Genomic DNA, 27191 nt, shown 5'->3' with positions numbered 1-27191 from the left:
AGCTACATTTTCTTTAGTAAAGTTAGTTAAAACTGTCAGATGCCAGTGGCCCACATCTGTAATCCTAGCTACTCAGGAGGCTGAGATCTGAGGATCATAGTGGGAAGCAAGTCTGGGCAGTAAAGTCCATGAGACTCTATCTCCAATTAACCAGCAAAACACAGGAAGTGTAGTGCACCAGTCTTGAGCAAAAAAGGTCAGGGGCAAAGCCCCTGAGTCCAAGCCCAAGGACCAGCACAAAAACACAAAAACAAAGCAACAACAAAAAATAGTGAATTAAAACTTACTTGAGTTTCAGTCTGCAATTGTCCAATTAATGAGAGAGTCTTAATAGCAATAAAACAGACCTGTGATTTCAAATAAACAAGTTACCAAAAATTCCACATGGAATACCAAAAATTCCACATGGAATAAAATTATTTCTTTCTTTAACTTACTGATTGAAAAACTTGTGCAGCTTTTAAAGGATGGTGTAAAATGTGATTTCCAAGTTCAGCATCCAATTCAACAACATCAGAGGGATTTATCAAAATATTGAATCGATAGACAGCATAACTTTGTTTTGAATCTATAAAAACACACAAATGTAAAATTCACTATAGTTATATGTAGACAAATATTTGAAAGTGGTTTTTGTTTCTGTTTGTTTTGTTTTGTTGCCAATCTTGGGGCTTGAACTTAGGGCCTGCTCAGTGTCCCTGAGCTTCTTTTGCTCAAGACTAGCACTCTACCCTTGAGCCACAGTGCCATTTCCAGCTTTTTCTGTGTATGTGGTACTGAGGAATTGATCTCAGGGCTTCATGCATGCTGGGCAAGCACTCTACCACTAGGCTTCAGTCCCAGCTTTTTAACAAAGTCACATTTGCCGAACATACCATTGTAGTACTTGCAGTCATCTATAAACTTTTGGAGGCCTCCACTTCTGTCAAGATAGATAAGGGCTGCTTCTTTCATTTTTAGATTTGACATTTTTCTCCTAGTTATAATTCTTTTCTATTACAAATGGATTAACCCACAGATGCTGGTAAAGATTAGAAGTGGTGAACTTGCAAGATGAGGAAATCTAGAAGTGAAATAGAAATACATTTTATTTTGGAGACCTCTAATAAAACTACAAACTCAAACTGAGAACAAAATAAAGCCAGGCAACTTTCCAATTCTCAAAATACCTACAGAAAGAACTTAGTTTTGAACTCCATCACACATATGCTAAGTATGAGCTACTTATCCAACTTTTTTTTTTTTTTTTGCCAGTCGTGGGGCTTGAACTCTGGTCTTGGGCACTGTCCCTGTACTCTTCAGCTCAAGGCAAGCACTGTACCACTTGAGCCACAGTGCCACTTCTGGTTTTCTAATGGTTTATTGGAGATGAGTCTCATGAACTTGCCTCCCCAAGCTCAGTTTGAACCATGATCCTCAGATCTCAGCCTCCTTAGTAGCTAGGATTACAGGTGTGAGCCACCACTGTCCAGCTTATCCAACTCTTAAATAACACTGTAATCAGTTATAGGATCCTCTACAAGATCAAAAGAACTGGATCCTCATATGTCTTCATAGGCTAGGTACTAAAAGAAATTGCTCACCGAAATATTGGATGATACTGTTCTCTTGTAGGTCCAGAATCTTTATTTGTAGAGAATGAATGAGGATACATTAGGTGATTGAATGTCCAGGACATCGCTTTCCTGCTTCATTGTTCAAGGTTTTGGGTTTTGAAGTCCATCATGATTATATAAAAAGTGTGTGTGTGTGTGTGTGTGTGTGTGTGTGTGTGTGTGCCTGGTGATACTGGAACTTGAACTCAGGCCCTTGTGCTCTTGCTTAGCTTTCCAGCTCATGGTTGGTGCTTTACTTAAGCTACACCACCAGTAACTACTACAAAGTTTTATAAATCACAGAATTTTCTGTAGGGTCATATTTTGCCCCCTATTTTGGTGCTGTTCCTAAGCCTTGAACTATGAACCTGGGTGCTGTCTCTAAGCTTTTTGCTCAAGGCTAGTGCTCTACCACTTGAAGCACAGCTCTACTTTGGCTTTTTAAATGGTTAACTGGAGGTAAGAGTCTCATAGACTTTCCTGCCCTGGTTTTGAGTAGATAAGATTTACAGATGGCTCATGTAATTGTAACTCTTCTGTATGGTATTTTCACAATTAAAAAAAAAGATTTACAGATGTCAGGTGCCAGGCTGAGGGTCAGATTTTTATTTTGAATATCAACTCCTTCCTGTTGTTGGTGTGAAAAAATGGTTTGAAACAATGAAAGTTGACTATCAGTTCTGTTAGCTATTGCAATATCCCTAAGGTATGGATGGACCAGTCTAGTGCATTGGAACAGAAGAGATGAATTCTAGAATTTTAACCAGTCTTAGTGACCAGTCTATACAATATGGGGAAGAAAGCGAGTCCAAATGTTTGGGAGCATAGGTTAGTGCCATGCATCTGGTAATCCCAGCATTCTGAAGCTGAGGCACAAAGATCACCAGTTAGAACCTAGCCTGAGCTATTGTACATGCAAGTTCCAGGCCAGCCTGAGCTACCCAGTGGGAGATCCTAACCCAAAAGGGAAGGACTGGGGATGGAGAACAGTGATACAATGCTTGCCTACATGGTCTTGGGATCCCTAATATATGGTATATACATGTATGGTACTTACATGTGCATATACATGTATAATATACATGCATGTACACACACAGATGTGTACATATGCACATATAAACACACGCACACACTTATACGTACACCTGCATGCATGCATATGCATACATGTATGTATACATATATGTATATATGCGAGTATGTGTATATTTACAAGGAAGCTGGCCATCAGTAAGGAAGCTCACACCTGTAATCCTAGATACTCAGGAGGCTGGGATCTGAGCCTCACAGTTTGAAGTCAGCCTGGGCAGAAAAGGCTATGAGCCTTTCATCTCCAATTAGCCCCCAGAAAGCCAGAAATGGAGCTGTGGCTACAGTGATAGAGCACTAACTAAGCACTAACTAGCCTTGAGTACAAAAGCTCAGGGACAGGGGCCAGGCCCTGAGTTCAAGCCCCAGGATGGGCACCAAAAGAAGCCAGGGGAGGGGAACAGGCACAGCTGGTGTGAGCCCCTGCAGCTCTGGGGGCCTCGCTGGAGCCGGGCCTCGCCGGAGCCGGGCCTCCCCGGAGCCGGGCCTCGCCAGAGCCCGGCCGCACGAGCCCGCGGGGCCGCTCTACCCGCGGCCCGCCACCTCAAGGTCCAGGCCCGCTCGTCAGAGCCGGGAGGAGTCAAAAGGCAGAGGTGGCCTCACACCCATGCAGGTGACTCCCCAGCTTCGCTCCCGGGGACCTCTACTCTATCCCCTACCCCGGGCTGCCACCTTTCGGCCTGCGAGCACCCACCTCACGCGGCCGGCCGCTCCGGTGGGCTCCACCGCGAGCCCCACAGCTGGAGCCCCAGGAGCCGAACGGGGCCCTGGCGCGCATGACCGCGCAACTGGACCGTTAGCGCGTGCCCGCCCGTGGGGGCTGCCGGGAGCGCGCGCCCTCACTCCAGGGCCCTTTGGATGTCTCAGTGTTGCTCCTGCATTGCCAGGCAGGGGAGAGAGCGGCCTACCTGTGCGGTCTGCGGCTACCACGCTCGGAGGATGCGGGTGTTTGCTTAAAACAAAATTCTTGAGAAGATTTTCTGCTGGCAAGAATGCGAAAAATAGTAAAAAAAAAAAAAAAGCATAGTCACTGTGGAAACAGTCAAGCATTGTCCTAAACGTAAATCTCAAGAGACTGTACCTACTCAGGAGGCTGCATATCTAGAGATAGATTTATCTACATACCATGCTTTAAACACTTCAATATCTTAAAATGTTCACATGAAAATTTAAATACAAAAAGTGGAATCTAATACAATGGGCTTCACTTTTACCTGTCATCCACTTCCAGAGTTTCCAAGATCTTCACAATTATTAATTCCCCCCTCCCCCACACACTTATGATTGCTTTTAATTCTCCAGGGATTTATTGAAAAAAATATCCTAAGAAAGATTGTGCCAACTTGTAACTTTTATAAAAGGCATAGACCATCTTCCCCTATTCTGGTTTTGGAAAAAATTCAGCACTCTAATATAGTATTAAGTAGATTAAGCCTGTGAGCTTGAGTCTATGGGCATGGTTCAAGTCCTTATGTTAGCATTTACTATAAAGCTGCATGGTGAAGCAACAGTTACTGCCTCCATGCTCCATTGTCACTTGTACAATAGCCCATTTTAACTCTTCTTAAGTGCGTAGCTCTTTCATGTGAAAAGGTAATTTCCACTGCACCCAGTTACTGGTTAAGATGAGGATCTCTAACTTTTGCCCAAGCTATCCTTCAATTGTAATCTAGATCGCCACTTTCAGATTAACTGATTATAGGCAGGAACCATCACACCTTGCCTGTTGGCTATTCTGGGTCAATTTTTCCCCTTCCATATGGGTTTCCTATTCATTTCTCATTGGATTCACTTTTTTGGTTTTTGTCAAGAATCACTGGAATTTTGATGGGGCTGTATTGAGTCTGTAGATTCTTAACCATTTTCACCATATTAATTCTGCCAATCCATAAACAAGAGAAGTCTTTTCCATTTTCTGTCTGCAATGTTTTTCTTCAGTGTTTTAGTTTTCATTATAGCAGTCTTTCACATCCTTAGTTTATTCCTAGGTATTTTTTTTATAAGGCTACTATGAATGGGATTGTATTCTTTCCCAGAGAAATAATTTCTGTAAGTTGGCTTTGTATCTTGATACTTTGTGGAAAGTGTTTAACAGCCTTAAGTTTTGTTTTGGCTCTTTAGTATGTTTGGGGTTTTATTGGGCGGGAGACTTGAACTCAGGGCCTGGGCCACTGTCTCTGAGCTCTTTTGCTCAAAACTAGTGCTCTACCATTTTGAGCCACAGCCCCACTTCAGTTTTCTGGTTGTTAATTGGAGATAGTGTCTTTTCTACACAGGCTGACTTCGAGCCCAAATCCTCAAATCTCAGACTCCTGAGTAGTCTTTAATGTCTTTTAAGGATGGGCTTCTATTATCTGAAAAAGGGGTCTGATCTCCTTTCATAACTGTAACCCTTCCATTTATTTTTCCTTACTGCTCTAAGAATTCAAGCACTATACTGAATACAAGTAGAGAGTGGGTAACCTTGTTTCATTCCTGACTTTTCAATTAACAAGTTTATTACTTTTTGTTTGTGTACATGATGGAACTGATTCTGGCTTCAATGTAAGTGATCTGAATTACGAGTTCAACTTTTAAGCTGATAATGTTTGCATTACTATTTACTATCATTGAGTCATTAGGAAAAAATCCAACACAAGGCTAGATTAGCTATCTAAAGGGAAGTGAACAAAATCTAACAGATAAAATTGAGCCATTTAAAGTTGATTTTATTATATATAAACCTGGATTGCATAAGTTAACTTTTTTTTTTGTCAGTCATGGGGCCTGAACTCTGGGCCTGGGTGCTGTCCCTCAGCTCTTCAGTTCAAGGATAGTGCTCTACCACTTGAGCCACAGCACCACTTCTGGCTTTTTCTGCTTATATGGTGCTGAGGAATCCAACCCAGGGCTTCATGCATGCAAGGCAAGCACTCTACCACTAAGCCACCTTCCCAGTCCCTGCATGAGTTAACTATTAAAACACAAAACATTTAAACATTGATTTGGGTTACATGGCTCAGGTGGTAGAGTGCCAACAAAAACGTCAGATACCAAGTTCAAATTCCAGTCACTGATATAAAAAAATCCACTAATTAACTATTTTTAGACTTTCACGTATTTAGCCAAAATTAACAGGGAAATCTCTTCTGCTTAATAAGTTGCCCAAAATATATTGGGTGTGGGGTGGGAGGATGTGGGAGGTCTAAGATATATTCCTGAAAAAAAAGAATTCAAACTACAAATTTATAAATCACATTTCAATTCAGGATTTGTAAAATCTTGTATCTGGTTCTTCTTGCAACCAGGTTTTGAAGAGTGACAATTGTATGTTCTAAATTATTTCTTTAATATTAAAACCATTATCCTTCATTTCCTGTACAATATGTAAAATTAAATTTTCATTTGTAAGTTCTTTGTGTTACTTTACTGCTATAAATCAATTTATAATTTGACTTTTTTATTCTTTGTGTTATAGTGTTTAATTGTTCTCTACGCATTTTAAGATAGCTAAATTTCTTAGATCATCATCTATGTCAAGATGAACATAAATTTAAAGAAATAATTGATAAATATTTTGTGTAGGGGTCTTTTTAGCCACTAAAGAATATGTTTAAAAGACTGTCATACTGGCAAAATACCCAAATGTGACATAAATGAATCTCTCAGTAGAGTGCTGTCAGGAAGCTAAGAGCATTTGCTCTTAATATTAATGAAGTAAAGAAGAAAAACAGCAAAGATTTTGTTTATATGAATCCTCAGGATAGATTATGTACTTGCCAACTACTCTCTGTTAATCTCATGTAATATACAAAACATGGCCTATCATTTTAAGGTTCTCAAGCCACTTGAAACTTGCTTTTGTATACTTTAGGGCTGCACAATGCTATGCTCTTGGTATCTGTGTCCTCACCAAGTCTGCAGGGTGATAGTACATAGTGCGGAGCTTTGGGGAAGTGAATGAGATTAGATAAGAGAAGCAAGAAGGCTCCATCCATGAAGAAAATGCCCTTTACAACAAACTTTACTTCCTTAGAAGAGGAATAATCTGGAAAAACCACCTTCAAAGGCAAGCTGCAGAAAAACCCCTCTTCAAAATCAGAGCTAATAAGCCATGTAGGGTGGTTCATGCCTGTAATTCCAGACTGAGATAGGAAATCATGAGTTTGAAGTCTGTAGACGTTATCTCAAAAAGCAAAACAAAACAAAAACAAAAACAGAGCTATCTTCCAGGTGTAGAGTACTGACTCTTCATTTAGAATTTTGAATTTTGGTAATTGCTACAAATAATTCTATAGAAAGGGCATATATTTTACTAAAAGACATGAGAGAAAGTAAACTTGGAAGAATTTTTACTGCTTGAATATTATATGATATGATAACCTAGAAACTTATGTTTGTCCAAATATTAAGATGTTATACATCTTCTCCCTTCATACATATAAATCATTTTGTAATGACTGCTGGAACCACTACTAACTCCAATTTCAAATAATGACAGGCATTATAGGCATTAGATATTGATCATTAAATTTTCTGCTAATTTTATTATTATATATGTAGTATTTCTTGAAATTTGAGAAACATACAATTCTATTTTAAATTTGTTCTTAAAAATATACAATATTTCACTTTAATTCTTGGCAGTTTAATTAAAGAATATCTCAGTACAAAAGTCATACAAGAAACTACAATTTTTATTTTGCTTTATAATAAACAAAAAGTCTTGTGTAAAAGCAGAACTTACAGTAGTGCCAAACAATCCAAATATTTACAATGTAGACATTAATATCTTATCTCCAAAAGGAAGATTCAGTGTATTGGATATAAATATTTATTGAAGCTAAATTCATTCTTCTGAACGATTTCCTTTATATTGGTCCTGGGGCTTGAAGGCTAGCATTTTACCACTCCAGCTACTGTTTTTTGGGTTTTTTTTTTTTTTGGTAATTAATTGGACACAACAGTCCCATAGACTTTCTTGCCAGGCGGGATTTGAACTTCAATCATCAGCTCTCAGCCTCCTGAATAGCTAGGATTAAAGACATGAACATTGGCTGCTTGGCCATTCTTCTGTACATTGTTAAGCCAAATGGTAATGATGAAGAATACTTTTGTGATTTCTTTCTCCAAAAAAAACTACAGAGGGAAGTTTTTTCTTAGAGCTTCTAAACTGGGTTACTATAATCTCATAATACTGTTTCCTACATGACTTGAAAAACAGCTGCTTTAAGAATTAGAATTCCAAATGCAGCAATCTTAATTTTTTTTGGTGCTATAAACTGTACGTTATAATTTTAAGGTCAGTTTCCTTTACTTTTTCTAAGACATTCAAAAATATAGGGGGTAACAGAAAACTTGCTTAGCATAGATGAGGCCTTGGTTTGATCTCCAGTACTACCCAAAATAAGGAAATGATATTCAATATACATCTTCTAACTTGTTCTAACTTCTGTTATAGTGTTGTAAAATTACACACATTTACATTGACCCAGATTTCTTATTTTACTTTTTAATTGCCAATTAAAAAAATATCTTGAATGCTCCATTTTTTAAAAATTAGAAGACAGTTTCAAAACAGCTATTTGCAAAAGAAAATATCAAGATCTAACCTATATAACAGTGTACTAAACATTTAAGAGACCAAAAAGAATGTAAATTGAATATATTTGTTGTATACATAAATGACAGAGACATTCAATTTTTGCACTAACTTAAAAAATTCTAGCAGTATTTTATTTCTCTTCAGATCTTTGAGAATTCTTAAAATTTCTAAGCATTAAATTTTTTCTTTTCTTCTAAAAGATATACAATTTGAAGTGGCATTTCAAAAGTGATTTCCTTTTGTTACTTCTTATATTATCTGAGAAATGAATGCTTATTTTAAGTAATAGCCAGCCTATTAATTATGCTCTTACATTTTAATTCTACCAAGACCTAATTATTTCCAACAGTGATTTACTATGAACAGATATGGTATCCTCTTAAAACAACCATGTGCCAATTGCATAGTGCTGATATCATACAAGTCATAATAGAGTTACAAATGTATTAATTGTAGATTGCTAAAAAAAAAAAAAGTCAGTCTTGGGTGTGTTAGTGTAAACTGCAAGGGGAAAACAGTCAATAGCAAAACATTTTCTTTAAAAATAGGTTAATGTTAAGAATAGCTTTTAAACTTTGTTTAAAAATAAGCTTAATAAACAAGAATATAAATTCTAATTCAAAACAGCTACTTGAGATGCCTTATTGTCTTGCATACAGCAGAAAATACATTTTCATCATTTTCAACATTACATGTAAAAATGAGGCACTGTTGAACATATTTGAATATATTCACACAAACAGAGGCGTCTCATTTCCATCTGCAGATTTGTATTTTTGAACAGTTTCTGGGTGGCTGACTGTTCACAAAAATAAGTCCTCTGAAGGAGGAGCATAAGAGAAACCAAGGAATGCATCATCTGCCTCCAGGACACTGGCATTCACTATAGAATAGTCAGAAGACACACATACAGAATATGGAACAGTTTCCTCCGTAAATACTGTGTCAAAGTTCCTGATATCATCTGGTCCAGCCTAAAACATCAAGAACATAGAATTAATCACTGCAGATTTTCTTTCATTAACTTAGTTTTTTGTTAAATCCTCCTTCTAACGTCACATATTCTTTTCCAAGCTTCTAAATACTTTCTACCTTCATTTTCCTGTTTCATGCAGACTGGCAGTTTGCTTTCCCTACAACAAACTCTTGTCTGAACCATGTGGCAGTCTCCTTTTGCCAGACCTTACTCTTTCCTAATTGGTTAGTATTTAGGTAACATTATCCATCCTAACAGTTAAGGTTCTTGTTGTTGGTTGGGGAGAGGTAAGAGTAGAGAATCTTAAGAGTACAGCAGAGTCCTCACCTATGCTACTTTGAATTTGAGACTGTAACTTATCTTGTCTCTACCTACCACAGCTTACCACCTCTAACATGCAAAAACAAAGATCTAGTCGGCTTTCACAGTAGTATTTTACTGGTATATGTGTGTGCATGTGCACACACATGCACCAGTACTGAGACAGACTTGAACTCTGGTCTGATCTGTCCCTTAACTTTCCCATTCAATGCTCGTGCTCTACCACTTGTGTCATAGCTCCACTTCTGGCTCTTTGGTGGTTGACTGGAGATAAGATCAAAGCCGTAGCTTTGATCTTAATGTCTTAGCCCTCTGAATAGCTAGGATTCTATATAGGTGTGAGTTACTGGTACTTGGCTTTTTTTTTTTTTTTTTTTTTTTTGCCAGTCCTGGGGCTTGAACTCTGCCTAGGCGCTGTCCCTGAGCACCTTTTGCTCAAGGCTAGTGCTCTCCCACTTGAGCCACAGTCCCATTTCCAGCTTTTTCTATACTTAATTGGAGATAAGGGTCTCATGGACTTTTCTTTGCCAGGCTGGCTTCAACCCCCGATTCTCGGATCTCAGCCTCCTGAGTAGCTAGGATTACAGATGTGAGCTACCAGTGCCTGGCTCATCTTTTACCTTTAGCTTCCATAAAAACCTGCCGGAGTCTTTCCATTTCCTTACGAATGGGACAATGTCATTCTTTCTGATGGAGGCATAGAATTTTGTTGTGCATATATACCACATTTTCTCGATCCATTCATCTACTGAGGGGCATTTGGGTTGATTCCTTATCTTAGCTATGGTAAATATTGCTGCAATGAATATAGTTGTACTGGTAGCTTTAATGTGGCCTTGTTTGTGTTCATTTGGGTAAATGCTCAGGAGTAGGAGTGCTGGGTCACAGGAAAGCTCTATGTAGAGTCTTTTGAGGAACCGCCATAGTGCTTTCCAGAGTGGCTGAACAAGTTTACGTTCCCACCAACAGTGTAGTAGCATTCCCTTCTGGCCACATCCCCGCCAGCATCTGTTACTATTTGTTTTCCAAAACGATGACACAAGTGGAAAAATCCCACAGCTAACCTTCATGTGATGGGCCGCAGCCAAAACTCAGATGTTTTGAAATGTTAATATAAAATTACCTTCAGACTGTGTAAATTAGGCTTTATGAGACATAATGGAACTTTGAGTTTAGACTTTAGTTTTGTCCACATGACAATCTATCGTGTGCATGCTGACACAGTATTCCAAATTAAAAAAAAAAAGATCTGAAATCCATTTCAGATTTCAGGTAAAGCAGACTTAGCCTCTAGAAATTAAAATAGAAATTATATCCAAAAGAGTGAATATTTTTTCAAATGATCACTTCTGGACTACCACAAATAAGTCAGTCTACAAATACTATTATATGTGTAGGTATAAATATCACACCTATTATTAGTATGAGCTAGGAGCTATATACAGAAACTAACCTTTAGTGAAACTTAAGTAGAATAAATAATATTGCTTTCCTGAATAAGAGAAAGTAATTTCCTTATCCTGTTCTAACTTTAAAAATATTTTTTAAATTTTACAGCAACATAAATTTTCCTATGTGTATATGTATGTGTGACCATCGTGGGGCTTGAACTCAGAGCCTGAGCACTATCCCTAAGCTATTTTTGCTCAAGGCTAATGCTCTACCATTTGAGCCACAGGTCTATTTCTGACTTTTTGGTGGTTATCTGGAGAGAAGAGTCTCATGGACTTTTCTTCTCATGGCTGGCTTTGAATCCCAGTTCTCAGATCACAGCCTCCTGAGTACCTAGCATTACAGACATGAGTCACTGGTACCTGGCTTAACTTTTTCATATATTCATTTAATATTTTTAAGATTGTCTAAGTCTTCTGCTCATTTTAATATTTGTTACAATTAATATAAATAAGAAAGGAATGGGGCTGGGAAGGTGGCTCAGTGGTAGAGTGCTTGCCTTGCATGCCTGAGGCCCTGGGTTTTATTCCTCAGCACCACATAAGCAAAAAGAAAAAAGCCGGAAGTGGTGCTGTGGCTCAAGTGGTAGAGCGCTAGCCTTGAGCTAAAGAGCTGAGGGACAGTGCCCAGGCCCAGAGTTCAGGCCCCATGACCGGACCCAAAAAAAAAAAAAAGAAAGAAAGGAAAAATAAAGCATAAGAAACATAGGAATAATGGCTTTGGAACCACATATAAATTTCAATCTTTGGATTTGTTATTTTTCATTATATGATATGTCTAAACTTAATTTCCTTTAAAGCAAATGTTCTAGTACTCAATGTTAATAGTTAAGTTGATAATCCATTTGAGGAGTAAATTACATACTACGCCCAAATACAAAATGAGTAAGTCTATTCAAAGGATACTATCTGTAGTTACTGTTATTGCCCCAATGATCATTAACAATTTCTCAATTTGGTTTTTGTTTTGTGAGCCCTTCCTGGGGATTAAACTCAGGACCTGGGCACTTGAGCTTCTTTTGCTCCAGGCTAACTACCACTGAACCATAGCTCTACTTCTAGCTTTTTGGTAGTTTATTGGTGATAAAGAGTTTCATGGACTTTCTTGCCTGGGCTGGCTTTGAGCCTCAATCAGATTTCAGCTTCCTGAGTAGCTAGGATTACAGGCATCAGCCACTAACACCCAGCACTTGAAATTTTTATTTCAGTTTTTTTTTCAATACTGGGGATAGAAACCAGGGCCTTGAGTGGCTAGGCAATGCTCTTCCACTCACTACTCTGCTTCAGACCATCCTGACGTTTATTAGTTGTACTTCACAACCTGAGTGAAAGACTTCACAAACAGGTACTGAAGCCATTTCCTTAAGGTTAGGTTTTGAGACCTTTCTAGGTTTTGCTCTTCTAGAAAGATTTGAGTATATACTTACTACATTAGGATTAAATGGTGGTGGAATCTTCTTTTGTACAAGGTCAGTCCAGCTGAGTGACTCAAAAAAAGGATGATTCTGAATTTCAAGCTAGAACAGTAAAAGAAAAATTTTTAAATAGTGATGAATATACTAATCATAGAAGAATTTTGGGAGTCAAAACCATTACAATTTTGCCCCTTAATAATTCTTTTATGTAAATGTTTACATCATGTATGTGGGAAATAATGAGACTGTCAGAACAGACCTTTGAAGGACAGCTATTCAAAATAACATAAACTAGTTTCCTCATGTAAAATGGATTGTCTGTCCTAAATAACTTGCTGGTGTTTTAAAGATCGACATGTTTCTTTTCATCACATTATGTGACGTGACCGAGCTTACATTTTCTCATTTGTAGAAGAAACATACCAAATAAGAGTATTAACAGTTGTAAGTTGAGAGCTCATTTGAGAATATTATGTATTATAGCCATATACGAATTGTATGTATAGCCATATACATATTGTATACAAAGGAAGCTATCAATAGTTACTAAAAATATAGAAATAAAAATATGGAATAAAGTATATGGACAAAGAATTTTTACCTGAGGACAAAATACAAGGAAGCTGGCAGAGAGCTCTAGACATTGATACAGAAGTAAATTAAAGTGATATACACCACTCTGGGAGGATACCATCACAAAAGGACACAGTATAAGGTGCTATGGGAATGTACAAAGTAAGTTATAGCAGAGTTTGGATACAAGTCTGCCTTTTTAAAAAAAGGCTTCTTAAAAAAAAATGATGTCTGAAACTGGGAGAGTGTGAGGGAAGGGTGGCACTGTCCAAAAAGAAATATGCTCATTACCTGACTTATGTAACTGTACCCCTTTGTACATCCTTTATAATAACAATAAAAAATTTTAAATGATGTCTGACTAGAGGTATGAAAGTTATGTAAGAACTAGCTAGCCAGGGCTGGGAAGGTGGCTCAGTGGTAGAGTGCTTGCATTTCAAGTCAGAGGCCCTGGTTTCCATTCCTCAGCACCACATAAGCAAAAAGCCGGAAGTGGCGCTGTGGCTCAGTTGGTAGAGCGCTAGCCTTGAGCTGAAGAGCTGAGGGACAACGCCCAGGCCCAGAGTTCAGGCCTCACGACCGGACCCAAAAAAAAAAAAAAAAAAAGAACTAGCTAGACAATATGATAAAGAAAAGCTGAGCGCTGGTGGCTCACATCTGTAATCCTAGTTATTCAGAATGCTGAGTTCTGACAACTGTGGTCCAAAACCAGCCTGGGCCAGGCACTGGTGGCACATGCCTGTAATCCTAGCTACTCAGGAGGCTGAGATCTGAGGATTATGGTTCAAAGCCAGCCCAGGCAGGAAAGTCCGTGAGACTCTTATCTTCAATAAACCACTAGAACACAGGAAGTGTTGCTGTGTCTCAAGCGGTAGAGCAAGAGCGCTTGCCTAGAGCTCAAGAGTGCAGGGACAGTGCCCAGGCCCAGCGTTCAAGCCCCACGACCAACAAACAAACAAACAAACAAAAAAAAAAACCCAGCTTGGGCAGGAATGTCTATGAGATTCTTACCTACAATTAACCCACTATAAAGCCAGAATTGGAACTGTGGCTCAAGTGATAAGAGTGCTAGCCTTGAGCAAAAAGCTCAGTGACAGTGCTTAGGCATTAAGTTCAAGTCTCAGGGCCAGCACTAAGAAAAATAAAATAAAAGGAGATGGTTCTATGAAGAAAAGAAAGGTCCTGAAATGGAAAATTTGGTCTAGAAAATGAGAGTCAGGGCCAGTATGGTGGTACACACCTGTAATCCCAGCACTGAGGCGAGGTGGGAAGATTACAACTGGGGTTGTCAGCCTGGGCTGACTTCAATTGTGTATAGAATATTAATATGAAAAAAGATTTAGGTGGCACATGCAACAGGACAGTACTGTCAAAAATGGAAGAAGAAAGAAATTAGGAACATCTGTCAGATTTTTAACCAAAATAACCAGATGAACAGTGATATTTTTATAGCAGGATTTCACTTCCTGAGCATGTGAATAAGTAATCTCAAAAGTCTAAAGCAGGGCATGGTAGCCAAGTCTATAATATCAGCCATGTGGGATGTAGAGGTAAGAGGTTCATGCCTTGAAGATGGCCCAGGGCAAAAGCTCAACATCCTGCCTGAAAAATAAACCAAAACAAAAAGGGATGAAGGTGTGGCTCAAACACCAGTACTGCAAAAAAAAGAAAAAGAAGAAGCCTAAATGGTAGTGTTAAGTGTGCAAATACTAAGTCAAGAGACAGCATTGAGTTCTATTTTCCCTATAAAACAGACACAAGATCATCTGCTACAAAAGAAGGGAAATTAAATATTTCAAAGCCTAAAAAAACATATATTTACTCATCTTTTGTGTGTGGATGGTGCTGGAGAGTGAGCCAAGTCTTACGTATGCTCACCACGTCCTCTGCTTCTGAGCTACACTTTCAGGCCAAAATTTCTCTTAGAAACACAGGTAAACTAAAGTGCCTGAGTTGTTAGTTTTCCATTGGAGCAGTACTCACTCAGTACTGTGATTAATGTAACTTTTCTCATCAAAAGCTCTGGCGATCTTATATGTCTTTGGAAATAATAAGAATCAACTGTGGAATCTTTAAGATCTGATTTTCAGGAAAGGGAGCAAGGAGTCATTACCAATGATGAAAAAAGCTGAGCACCCATGTTAATTAAATCTTATAAAAACAGAAGGCAAAACTCAGGAATTTGGAAATGTAGAGAGGAGCTCTGAAATAGCACAGAGTAGGCGAGTCTGAGCTGAATGGAGAAACACAGGGGCATCAGCAAACAGTGGTAAAGTGCAGAGGAGGCTGTGACTATGAGGTTCCATCTCCCAGTGCGCCCTGCTGTGTTACTCCCGTGGCACCTCACAGAAGCTAGGCTGCATGACAGCTGCATGAATCCAGGACTGCAATTTCTGACAGTGAATTCAACCAAGGGATCAAAAGACAAGGAGGTGTAATATTAGCAAGACTGAGGGAAACAATCTGACAAAACTACCCAGTGAACTAGATAGTGGGAGGAATTAAAAAAAAAACAAACCAACAACATAAAAAATAGGAGCAGAAAAGTCTTGAACTCAGAGTTCAAGTCCAAGATTGAAATCCATCTCCAAGGGTTGTTTTTTTGCTTTTTGTTGTTCCTGAACGCTGTCCCTTAGCTCTTCAGCTCAAGGCTAGCACTTTACCACTTGAGTCCCTGGGCCACTTCCAGTTTTCTGAGTGGTTTTATTGGAGATAAGAATCTCATGGGACTTTCCTGCCCCGGCTGGCTTTGAACTGTGATCCTCAGATCTCAGCCTCCTGAGTAGCTAGGATTACAGGCGTGAGCCACTGGTGCCTGGCTCTCCAAGGGTTTTTAAAAAAGGAATTAAAAAATGTATGCTCCTCAACAATTTGTGAATTCACTGACATATTAACTAATGCAATACTGGTAACCACACTAGTTTTACCCTGATTTGAAACAAACTACAGATTTCATAATCATCAAAGAAGTGTCACCAGATTCTCAAGCAAAAGGTGATTTAATACTAGTTTAAGGCAAAAAGTATTATCTCCTGCAGACAGGAAGCACTTAAAAAATCCTTGGTAACAACAATAATTTAAAGGTTTATGTATCCCTAAGCCCCAAAAGGTTACCAGTTTGGTTAGTCTCTTGTGTTATAAGTTAATGGAAATGCTGGCATTATTTAGCAATAAAACATTAAATTTCTGTCTATGGTGGCACATGCCTGAAATCCTAGCACTCTGGGAAGCTGAAGCAAGAATAGAATGAGCTCAAGGTCAGCCTGAGTTCTTCAGCAAGTTTCAGGTTAGTCTGGGCTACATAATGAACACAGATTTAATGGGGTATGATGTAAACTTGTAATTACAACTACTCTGGGAGGAGGAAGGAAGAAGATTGAGAGTTCCAGAATAGTCCAGACAAAGATAGCAGGAGGACTGTCTCAACACAAAAGGACTTTGGGACATAGTTTAAGTGGTAGAGTACAAGGCACTTGGGGTTCGATCTTAGCAACTGCAAAGTATTTAAACAGCTAAAAATTATACCATATAACATTTTTAAAGGGGTGGGGAAAGGAGAATAAATTGTTAGAAATGAAAATGAAATGTGAGATAAACAAAAGGGTAAGAAAGATGAATTTGAGTACAAAGAGAAGATCAAATGAAAAATATAAGCTCAAATGTTTAAAATGCCATATATTTAAAATGCCATACAGTTCTTATGGGAACACTAGTGAAAATTGTGGGGACAAGTGTGTTTCTCTTTCAATTGTGTTACTCCTTAATAGTTCTTCTGTTAAATACCACATAAAATAAGGACTTGTTTGCCAATTTTAAATAAGCTTAAACATAGCTGAGACTGTGAAACACGTTACATACAAAGTCTTCTTTGGCGCCAAGTCGATTTTGCCTGTCTTTTTCTAGGAGTTCTTCCAGGATGGACCAGGCTGTGAGGCTCACTCCTGGCCTCAAACTCAGAGGCTTGTGAAGGATATTATCATACATTTCAGCAACATCTCGGCAATAAAAAGGAGGCTGGAAAAGAGAAAGCAAACTAAGGAAATGTAATGGTAAGTGCACAAATCGCAGTCTGATTGTGAGGGACTATTTATGTCTAGACAGCTGCAGAGAAACACGGACTTGGCACATGTGGACAGGGGCATTGTGGTCTCCTGATACAGGGACTTTACAACCTAGCGCACTACAGACCTCCACAGATGCTCACAAGGTCAACTTGTTCCACAGCATCTTGCAGAGGGCTGCAAATAACTTTAAAAAGCAACTTTTAGAGAAAAGCACCAGTTTTGTCATAGGCATTATGATAGAATCATTGGAAGAGGAGATTCAAGGCAGATTATCATTAAAAATTTCCTCATTAGGAATAAAGTCACTACACAGAGATTTCTAGGGGATAGAGACTACTTGTGACAATGACAGCATTATGAGCATATGCTGAAGAATTAAGATGCATCCTCAACACGAACATTCATTACTCATCTGGTCCAATTTTCTTTTACAATTCTTATTGTAAAGATGATATACAGAAGGGTTACAGTTACATAAGTCAAAGTGTGTGTGTGTGTGTGTGTGTGTGTGTGTGTGTGTGTGTGTGTGTGTGTGTGTGTGTGTGTGTGCGCTGGTACTATGGCTTGAACTCAAGGCACCATGTTCCTGCTAAGCTCTTTAGTTCAAAACTGGTGCTCAATGAAGGAGGGGGTGACATGTCTAAAAAGAAATGTACTCATGGCCAGATGCCAGTGGCTCATGTCTATACTCCTAGCTACTTAGGATGCTGAGATCTGAGGATGGTAATGGAGACTCAATGCCAGCCTGTATAGGAAAGTCCATGAGACTCATCTCCAATTAACCACCAGAAAACAGGAAGCAGAGCTGTGGTTCAAAGTGGTAGAGTGTTAGCCTTGAGTGAAAAAGATAAAAGACACCACCTAGGCTGTGAATTCAAGCCCCATGACCAGCCAAAAATAAAACAGAAAAGAAATACACTCGTTACTTGACTTATGAAACTCCTCTGGACATGACCTTTACAATAACAATTTAAAAAATAGGAGAAAAAAAACCTGGGGCTCTACTACTTGAGCCACACCTCCACTTCCAGTCTCATGTACTTTTGTGCTTGGGCTGGCTTTGAACTGTGGCCTCAGATCTCAGTGTGTGAGTAGCTAGGATTACAGGGTGAGCACTGACGCTGGGCTCCACATTTTAAAGTAAAGGATAATTTTTAAAATTCAGAAAGTTTTATAAGACTGCCGCTTTTCCTTTCTTTTATATTGGAAAGAAAAATGTAACTTTTAAATACACACTTTTTCTATATTTAAGAACCTCTAAAGAACTATAAAGGACTGTAAAATATCTAGATGACAAATACACAGCTGGAGGCCTGATTCAGACTGCAGAGTGCTTACCAATGAGTATAATGTATTCCAGTCACAGCCTCAGACAATGGAAAAAAAAAGATGACAAACAGTACCAAAAGATCTAAGGTAAGCTGGGTGCTGGTGTCTTATATCTGTAAACCTAGTTACTCAGGAGGCAGAGATCTGACGATCCTGGTTCAAATACAGTCCGGACAGGAAAGTCCGTGAGACTCTCTCTCTCTCTCTCTCTCTGGTCAGTTGTGGGGCTTAAACTCTAGGCCCAGTGCTATCCCTCAGCTCTTCAGCTCAAGGCTAGCACTCTATCACTTTAGCCACAGCACCACTTCCGGTTTTCTGGTGGTTTATTGGAGATAAGTCTCACGGACATTCCTGCCCAGACTGGCTTTGAACTGCGATCCTCAGATCTCAGCCTCCTGAGTAGCTAGGATTACAGGTGTGAACCACTGGCACCTGGCAGTTATCTAACATTTTTTTTTGGGGGGGGGGGGGGTCTGGTCGTGGGGCCTGAACTCTGGGCCTGGGCACTGTCCCTCAGCTCTTCAGCTCAAGGCTAGCGCTCTACCACTTGAGCTACAGCACCACTTCCGGTTTTCTGGTGGTTTACTTGTCTTATTTAGCATTAGTGTTAGCAAAATTTTTATTTTTGTGTATTTTTCCTAATGTGGTTTTGGATTCATTTAACAAGGCTATTACTGTTCTATTAGTGTTACCTGGTTGTCTTTGAAATTCTTAAAAGAGACTACTGATTTCCTTATTATCAACAATATATTGGAATAATGATCTCAGAATAGAAATACCTACCAATCCATACAGCATTTCATACAGAACAGCACCAAGGCACCACCAATCCACAGTGTTGTCATAGGGCTGTTTTCTGATTACTTCAGGTGCAAGATACTGTTGAAAGGAGTGGAAACAGTACAATAATTCAGTAAAAATCAAGACAAAATTTAGGAATAATTAAGAAATTTAACCAATTTTGGGTATCATTACACTAAAAACATGGGTTGTGTCTTCTTGCTCTATAGCAGTGGTTCTTAAGCAGTGTCACTGGAGCACTTCATATACTCAGGCTCTTCAGACATGGATGCAGTTTACATACACACATACACATACATACATACACATACATATACATATACACACACACACACACAGAGCAAATGGAGGGTCCATAAAGCTGAATAAAGTAAGTATTCTGGGGGAAAGTCTTTCATCAGATTAGTTTATTTTTATGCCGATCTTAGGACTTGAACTCAGGCCCTCTCCCTGAGCTTTGTACTCAAAGCTAGTGCTCTATCACTTTGAGCCACAGCTCCACTTTTGGCTTTTGATAATTATTTGGAGATATCAGTCCGATGGACTGTCTGCCCAGACTGGCTTTGAACAATGATCCTCAGATCTCAGCCTGAGTAGCTGGGATTACAGGTGTAAGTCACCAGCATCTGGCCAAGTTAGTGTATTTTATAAATGCATTTGGTTACTATTTGTAATAATTTCCCCTTGCAAAAAGAATTCTTTTTTGTTATTTTTTGAAGGAGGGTCTCACTATATGTCCAGGCTAGCTTTGAGCCAAAGCTGTCCTCCTGTTCTAGACTGGCACCACCATGCCCAGATTAAAAAGATTTTTTTAATTTTTTTTAAATTTTTTTTTTTTTTTTTTTGTGCTGCAGAGTCCTTGCTATATAGCCTAGGCTTGTCTTGAACTGGAAAAATATCTGCCTCGGCCATCAAAGTACTTGGATTAGAGTTGTGCATCACTATGCCCAGCTAACACAGAATTATTATTTTTTGTGGGAGGAGGGTGCAGAGGTCTTGAACTCAAGAGTTTGGCCGCTGTCTCTGACCTTTTGTTCTAGGTTAGCTCTACCACTCAAGCTATACCTCCACTTCTGTTTGTTTTTGTTTAATTTTATTGTTTTTGGTCTTTAATTGTAAGAGTCTCTTCTGGCATGGGTTGGCTTTGAACTATGATCCTCAGATCTCAGCCTTCTAAGTAGCTAGAGCTACACCTAGGTAAGATAAAATTCTTACTATGGCAATTATAATATTTTTCTTTTCAGTTAAAAAAGACTAAATTGCATTCATATCCAAGAATTACAATAGCAATTATCAAGTACTTTGTAAACTTGTACAAATTGTTATATCTTAATATAAAAAATTTACAAATTCATGGGCTGGGAAGGTGGCTCAGTGGTAGAGCACTTGCCTTGCATGCCAGAGGCCCTGGGTTCGATTCCTCAGCACCACATAAGCAAAAAGAAAAAAGCCGGAAGTGGTGCCGTGGCTCAAGTGGTAGAGCGCTAGCCTTGAGCTGAAGAGCTGAGGGACAGTGCCCAGGCCCAGCGTTCAGGCTCCACAACCAGACCCCCCCCCCCCCCAAAAAAAAATTTACAAATTCACTAACACACAATGAGAAGTTTAAAATTTATATTTTAATATAATTTTAATATAAATGTGACTTCTTCCTATATCAAATGCATATAAAGAAATAATTCTCTATGATGCTTTCATGTGATCCAAAAATGGTAACAAAAATAAAATGGGTTTAATCATTTCTGATCATTGGGGCTGGGAAGGTGGCTCGTGGTGGAGTGCTTGCCTTGTATGTATGAAGCCCTGGGTTCAATTCCTTAGCACCACATAAGCAGAAAAAGCCAGAAGTGGTACTGTGCAAGCCTTGAACTGAAGAGCTGAGGGACAGCACCCAGGCCCAGAGTTCAAGCTCCAGGAAAGACAAAAACAAACAAACAAACAAAGAAAAGAAATATAAGTTGTTTTTTTTTGTTCGTTTTGTGATCACAGCACCACTTCCAGTTTTTTCTATTTATGTGGTGCTGAGGAATTGAACCCAGGACCTCATGCATGCGAGGCAAGCGCTCTACCACTGAGCCACCTTCCCAGTCCACTTACGTTTTTCTAAAAATTATAGGATTTAAGAAAGATTTTGTTAACTATGAAATCACTGTACATCCACAAGAAATGTTACTTCACAACAAACAAAAATAGAAGGGTTACAAATAGAGACAAGAGCTGAGTCTAGCTTAGAGAGGGAGAAAAGAGAAAAAAGTACATTTTAAGGTAAATGATTATTACTGTAATACTTTTAATTTAATGACATTTTCTCTTTGCTTCCTTTTTTATGTTGCTAGGGATTAACTACAAGTTACATTTTCAACATTACATTTACAATTACTCCACAGTCATGATGAAATGTTACATAGCACCTAGAATAACAAAATGAGGACAGTATGAAATGAACTGCATTTGTGTATAAAGTGAGAATAAACTTTTTAAAAAATCTTGTAATTATTAGTTAACATATTTCATTGTAATACATTTCCATATGTGTACAGAAAATACGAATTTGAAATAAATTACAATTATTAATGTAAAAATTTAAAAAAAACTGGGCATGGAGCTCAATCCTGTAATCCTGGCTACTTGGGAGGAAGCTATAAAAGAATCATAATTCACAAGGCTCCATCTCAACCAATGGTTATGAGAGGTACAGTGTGCCTGTCTTCCCCAACAGTAGGATCTCAGATCAGGCCATGGGAGGCATACAGCAAGACCCTATCTCAAAAATAACCAGTGCACAATGGGGCTGGAAAAGGGCTCCAGTGGTAGAGTGCCTGGTTACCAAGTACAAGTTCTTGAGTTAAATACATACATACATGCATACATATATTCATACACATTTTCACCTCACTAATGTGTCTAGGGAATAAGATCTCTTGCCTAATAAATTCTGATTTATGATTTTCACATACACAGCTTTATTTCTTTCAATAATTATTAAAGTAGACCCAACCATATAGAAAAATTAGAAATGTGTATCAGAAATCAAATTGCCACGATTGTAGGCAATTTTAATATTTTTGCCATATTTGCTTTAGCGCATTTAAAAAGACAGCTTTATTAAGAAATTCACATGCCATATAATTCACCCTTTTAAAGTGTATAGTTCTATATCTATTAGCATATCACAGTGTTGTGCAGCCATCAGCACAATTGATTTTAGGACACTTTCATGAAATGTGATTTAAAGGATTATCACAATAATAAAACTCTTGAAGAACTTATAGTAAACTTTGCCTTAGACATTAAAAGAAATAAGCATAACTTATCTTTCCTGTTTAAAACAGTCTTATGAGAAACAGTAATAAATAGTCTATAAAGACTATCAGATATTTTTAGTTGGCTGAAAGCTGAAATTACAAGTTTTGGTCTACTTTTCTTATTTTAATTATTTTTTTTTTGTTAGTCATGGGGCCTGAACTCTGGGCCTGGGCACTGTCCCTCAGCTCTTCAGATCAAGGCTAGCACTCTATCACTTGAGCCACAGTACCACTTCCAGTTTTCTGGTGGCTTACTGGAGGTAAGAGTCTCACAGTCTTTTCTGCCTGGACTGGCTTTGAACTGTGATCCTCAGATCTCTGCCACCTGAGTAGCTAGGATTACAGGCATGAGCCACAGATGCCTGGCTCCTATTTTAATTTTATATATGTAATAGTTCATATTTGTATTTCATAATTATGTCAAGGACAAGATATATTTCTCCTGCCCACAATTTTGGTTAGTATCAATTAATTGTACAAAGGAGTTTCATTTTGACATGTCCATATACACATATAGCATGTCTTGATCAGACTCACTCTATTTCACTCTCCTTCATTCCTCTCCCCAAACCAACCTAAACAAGTTTCACTCTCCCTTTTTACACCCATGTATCAAGTATTTCAGCCATATTCACTTTCTCTATTTACCCTCCCCACGCCCACTAGTATTCATACCCAGAGAGGGTCTGTTTTCTATTTGCACGATAAGACATATTTCTTACCTCTGGTGTTCCACAGAAGGTTGTTGTGGTATCGGAAATAGCAATTCCTTCTTTACAAAGCCCAAAATCTGTTAAGACAACATGTCCCTGACAAATACAATCACAGTTAGATAAGACAATGCTTGGATACAAACCATTTTCTAAAGAAATTTGAAAAAAATTGGAATTATAGACACCTGGGAAACTGCAAAAATAGTAGAGTCCCATATCACCCTACTCAGCTTCCCACAATGCGGACAGTTTTTATCACTACAGTACTGCATCAAACAGGAAACTGACAGGGGTACAAAATGGCTCACTAGAATACAAATCTTAACTTGGTCTCACTCTTTTGTATATGAATGTGTATGTGTGTGTGTGTGAGAGAGAGAGTCAGTGAGAGAGAGAGAGAGAGAGAAGAGAGAGAGAGGATCTATGCAATACACATGTGGAGGTTCATGTAACACCCATCATAGTCAAGAGACCTATTCCATCCCACATGGACTTCCTCATTCTATCCTTTATCTCCGAATTCCCCTAGGATCCCATCCTGCTGCAACCAGTAATCTGTTCTGCAACTCTAGTCTTGTCATTTCAACAAGGTGACAGAAATGCAATCATGAAATATAAAACCTTTAAGACTTTTTCCCATCATTCACAACAACAGCAAAATAAATGAAACCCAGTAGATTTTTAAAAGACTACTTACCATTGAATCTAAAAGAATATTTTCTGGTTTCAAGTCTCTGTGAAATTAAAAAGAAGAAAAAATGATATTGCTTGAAATGAAATTTTAAAAAGATATATTTACATGTAATATTTAAGCAACTTACCTGTACACTATTTTGATGGAGTGCAAGTAACCCAGTGCACTGGCAATTTCAGCAGCATAAAACCTTGCTCTGTGCTCAGGAAAGGACCGTTCTCTTTGTAAGTGAAAAAACAGCTACAAAATTGGGGGAGGGGTTAGGATCATTCACACAGTGTTAAACAAAAATATTCTGCAAATACAAAAGTAAAAATTGTTTCGATATGTTGAACATGAGACAAAAATTCAATAAAGCATAGAGCTATGATCTTCCCGTCCATGCCTCTCATCCAATATTGATTCTCCATCAATCTTTGTTTACTCTCATAAACTTATGTCCAAAGATTCTCAGTCCCTTAATGTGGCGGAGTTCCAACTATTCTTGAAAAGATTATCAAGAAAGACTGACAATCTTAATAATGCCACGTCCTGGGGCTCTCTGGACTGCTTTTTCATAAAAACAAATACTAGTGACTAGCAGGACAAATACAATCCACAGAAATAATTTGTTTGAGATTATTTTTGGAAACTCTGAATACTAAGAATTTACTTATTTAATCTGAATCAAAGATTCTTTTTTAATTGTGGCAAAGATCAGTTGCAATATATCCTGAGGGAACTGGATTGAAATTCACCTGAACTGCTTCTTTGCCTTTACTCCCTATATCCCACAAAGAACATATTCTGCTTTGTCTACTAATTATTTCTCAAAATCTTTTTTGTAATTTTTATCCCTACCACTGATTTTTATCAGCTATGACCTACATGACTATAATGCTGACCTCCCACATACATTTGTCCAACATACTACATACAACCCCAGTGCCACTACAATAAACAATCTAAAATGAATGTAATAATCATAAATAGCTAACAAAAATTGTTTAGTAAGTCAAAAAGCATTACAGGGCTGGGTGTGGTGGCTCATTCCTGTTATTTCAGCTATTCAGGAAGTAGAGATAGAGGCATTATGTGGGAGGAGGGGAGAGCTGGGTGTGCATGGGGGAAACATGGGTGTGGTAGCACATATCTGTCCCAGCAACTTGGGAGGCAGAGAGGGAGGATTATAGTCCAAGGCTGGCCAGGTAAAAGTGTGACATCCTTGTCACATGCTGTCGCTCAATTCTGTCATCCCAGTTACTCAGAAAGGTGAGCATAGAAAGACTGAAATTTGAGTCCTGCTTGGGCAAAAAGTTTGTGAGACCCTCATTTCAACCAATGAGAAACAAGGGACAATGGCATATGTCTGTCATCTCAGCTACATGGGAAATATAAATACAAGGAATATAAATACAAGGTCCTGGAAAGCCCAGGCAAAAAGCTAAAAATGTAAGTATTACATGTCACGGTTAAAATATAAGTATGAATATCAGAGTAAAAAATGACAGGAATAGGGAATGAAATCACACTCCTGCTTTCTGCCTTCATTCTTTTTCCTAATCTTTATTCCTTGTCTACCAACTGCCATACTCAACACCTTTTACACATACTACCACATTCTATTACAGTTCATTCTCTTTTTTCATTATCTTAACCAAGTGTATCTTTCAGATGACAAGCCTGCCTCTTTTCTTCTTTGCTGCTCAGAATAAAAAGAGCTCAGAAGCAGTCCTAAAACAGCACAAGGCAACCAAGGAAGATTACAGTAAGATCTCATTTGCAGTTAGATGTCTCATACCTACATTTCAAAGACATCAAGGTCTTTGAATATTTACATGTGGTTCTGAACAGAGCTTTGCAGATGGATTATCTATGTGAAATGGGGCCTTACACTGGGACAGTAAGACAAAGAAAGTTAACCAATCTAAGCCTCTATAAAATGGATTACAGAGGGGAGGGACAAAAATGGGTTACAAGAATAACTATCTCAAAAAGTTATGATGATTAACTGAGATTATGTATGCAAAGTAACTGTGAAGTGCAGGCTCTCAATAATTTCTTATTATCTGTTAGCATTCAGACCCACATAAAATAACCTCCAAGGTAGGAACAGTGGAAGAGCATCTACATTCTTGAATCAAGATACCTCAAAAGCTTGCCTCTAAGTAGAGTCATTTAAAAATTATTAATATTTTAAGTTAACATATATTTGTAATATGAAGGGGTTTCATTGTTCAGTTTCCACGCAAGCACACAATATACTTTGAACAAATTTACCCCTCCCATCATATTCCCATTTCTCTATTCCCTAATTTTTCAAACAGCATTGGGTGGGTTTCATTATGATACATAGATACAGATTTTACATTTATATTTGCATATACCTACACCTACATATATATGAATAAATTCTTCATACCTTTTCACTCTATAGTCGGCCTCTTTTCCCACCATGCTAAGTCTTAAACAGACATCTGACATGGATTTAAGATGTTTCAATGGATGCTTTTTCTTTTCTTTTTTTTTTTTACTTTTACCTTTTTTTGTTCAGTTGTGGGGCTTAAACTCAGGGCCTCCGCACTGTCCTTGAGCCTCTTTGTGTTCAAGGCTAGCCCTCTACCACTTAAGTCATAGCTCCACTTCTGGTTTTTGAGTAGTTAATTGGAGATAAGAATCTCACAGGAACTTTTCTGCCCAGCCTGGCTTTGAACCCTGATCCTCGGATCTCAGCCTCCTGAGTAACTAGGATTACAAGCACCCAGCCAATAGATGTTTTTTTAGAAGGTTGATATAAAATATCTAGGCATTTTGGATCATCTGTCAGATGTACAGAAACTGGTCTTCCTCCTAGTTCTTTTATGCCACAGTTATGGGTACCACAGTAACACTGAAATATTCTTTTTTCTTCTCTACTCTCTGAGATTAGGGGATAGGTGATTCCTTTATAAAGCTATGACATTATCTAATAGTTAAAACAATTTTAAAAGATACAGTAGAGGATCAGACAAATTAGGAGGATTTAAAAGTTGAGGAGTAGAGCAGCTGTAGAACCTGTAACTAGACTGCCTGATGCTGGAATTCAATTCCTGACTCAATATTTAACTACATAACTTCTACAAGCCTGGGTTTGTCTTTTACAGTACCAGTGTTGTGAAGATAAAATATTAAAAAGAGCTAGAATGCTTGGCACATATATAATACTTGGCACACATTAGCTATTTTTGTAATTATTATAATATAGAACACTACTACCCAGAGTGTATTTCAATATTCTTCTAGATCTGTGTTTTAGAGATCAT

General features: G+C 38.3%; 2 protein-coding genes across 3 annotated transcripts in view; both read right to left on the bottom strand.

Annotated features, from left to right (window-relative positions):
* Nucleotides 1–1028, bottom strand: part of Mcmdc2 (minichromosome maintenance domain containing 2) — a 37669-nt gene extending 36641 nt beyond the window's left edge. Inside the window, exons 1-3 of the mRNA XM_042666561.1 lie at nt 876–1028; nt 438–568; nt 288–347 (exon numbers count right to left, since the gene is read on the bottom strand). Coding sequence (XP_042522495.1) covers nt 288–347; nt 438–568; nt 876–969 — 285 coding nt within the window. The 5' untranslated portion in view covers nt 970–1028. The remainder of the gene's footprint in view (nt 1–287; nt 348–437; nt 569–875) is intronic.
* A 7194-nt stretch (nt 1029–8222) lies between these two features.
* Nucleotides 8223–27191, bottom strand: part of LOC122095873 (serine/threonine-protein kinase Sgk3) — a 101710-nt gene continuing 82741 nt past the window's right edge. For both annotated transcript variants that reach the window (XM_042666188.1, XM_042666181.1), the window contains exons 11-17: nt 24038–24150; nt 23914–23950; nt 23226–23312; nt 19184–19279; nt 16866–17021; nt 12447–12536; nt 8223–9245 (exon numbers count right to left, since the gene is read on the bottom strand). In XM_042666188.1, the coding sequence (XP_042522122.1) occupies nt 9075–9245; nt 12447–12536; nt 16866–17021; nt 19184–19279; nt 23226–23312; nt 23914–23950; nt 24038–24150 (750 nt within the window). In that variant the 3' untranslated portion in view covers nt 8223–9074. The remainder of the gene's footprint in view (nt 9246–12446; nt 12537–16865; nt 17022–19183; nt 19280–23225; nt 23313–23913; nt 23951–24037; nt 24151–27191) is intronic.

Source organism: Dipodomys spectabilis, unplaced genomic scaffold (assembly GCF_019054845.1).
Source record: "Dipodomys spectabilis isolate Male_0828 unplaced genomic scaffold, ASM1905484v1 ptg000015l, whole genome shotgun sequence".
NCBI lineage: Eukaryota > Metazoa > Chordata > Mammalia > Rodentia > Heteromyidae > Dipodomys > Dipodomys spectabilis.
This window is presented reverse-complemented; position numbering and strand designations above follow the sequence as displayed.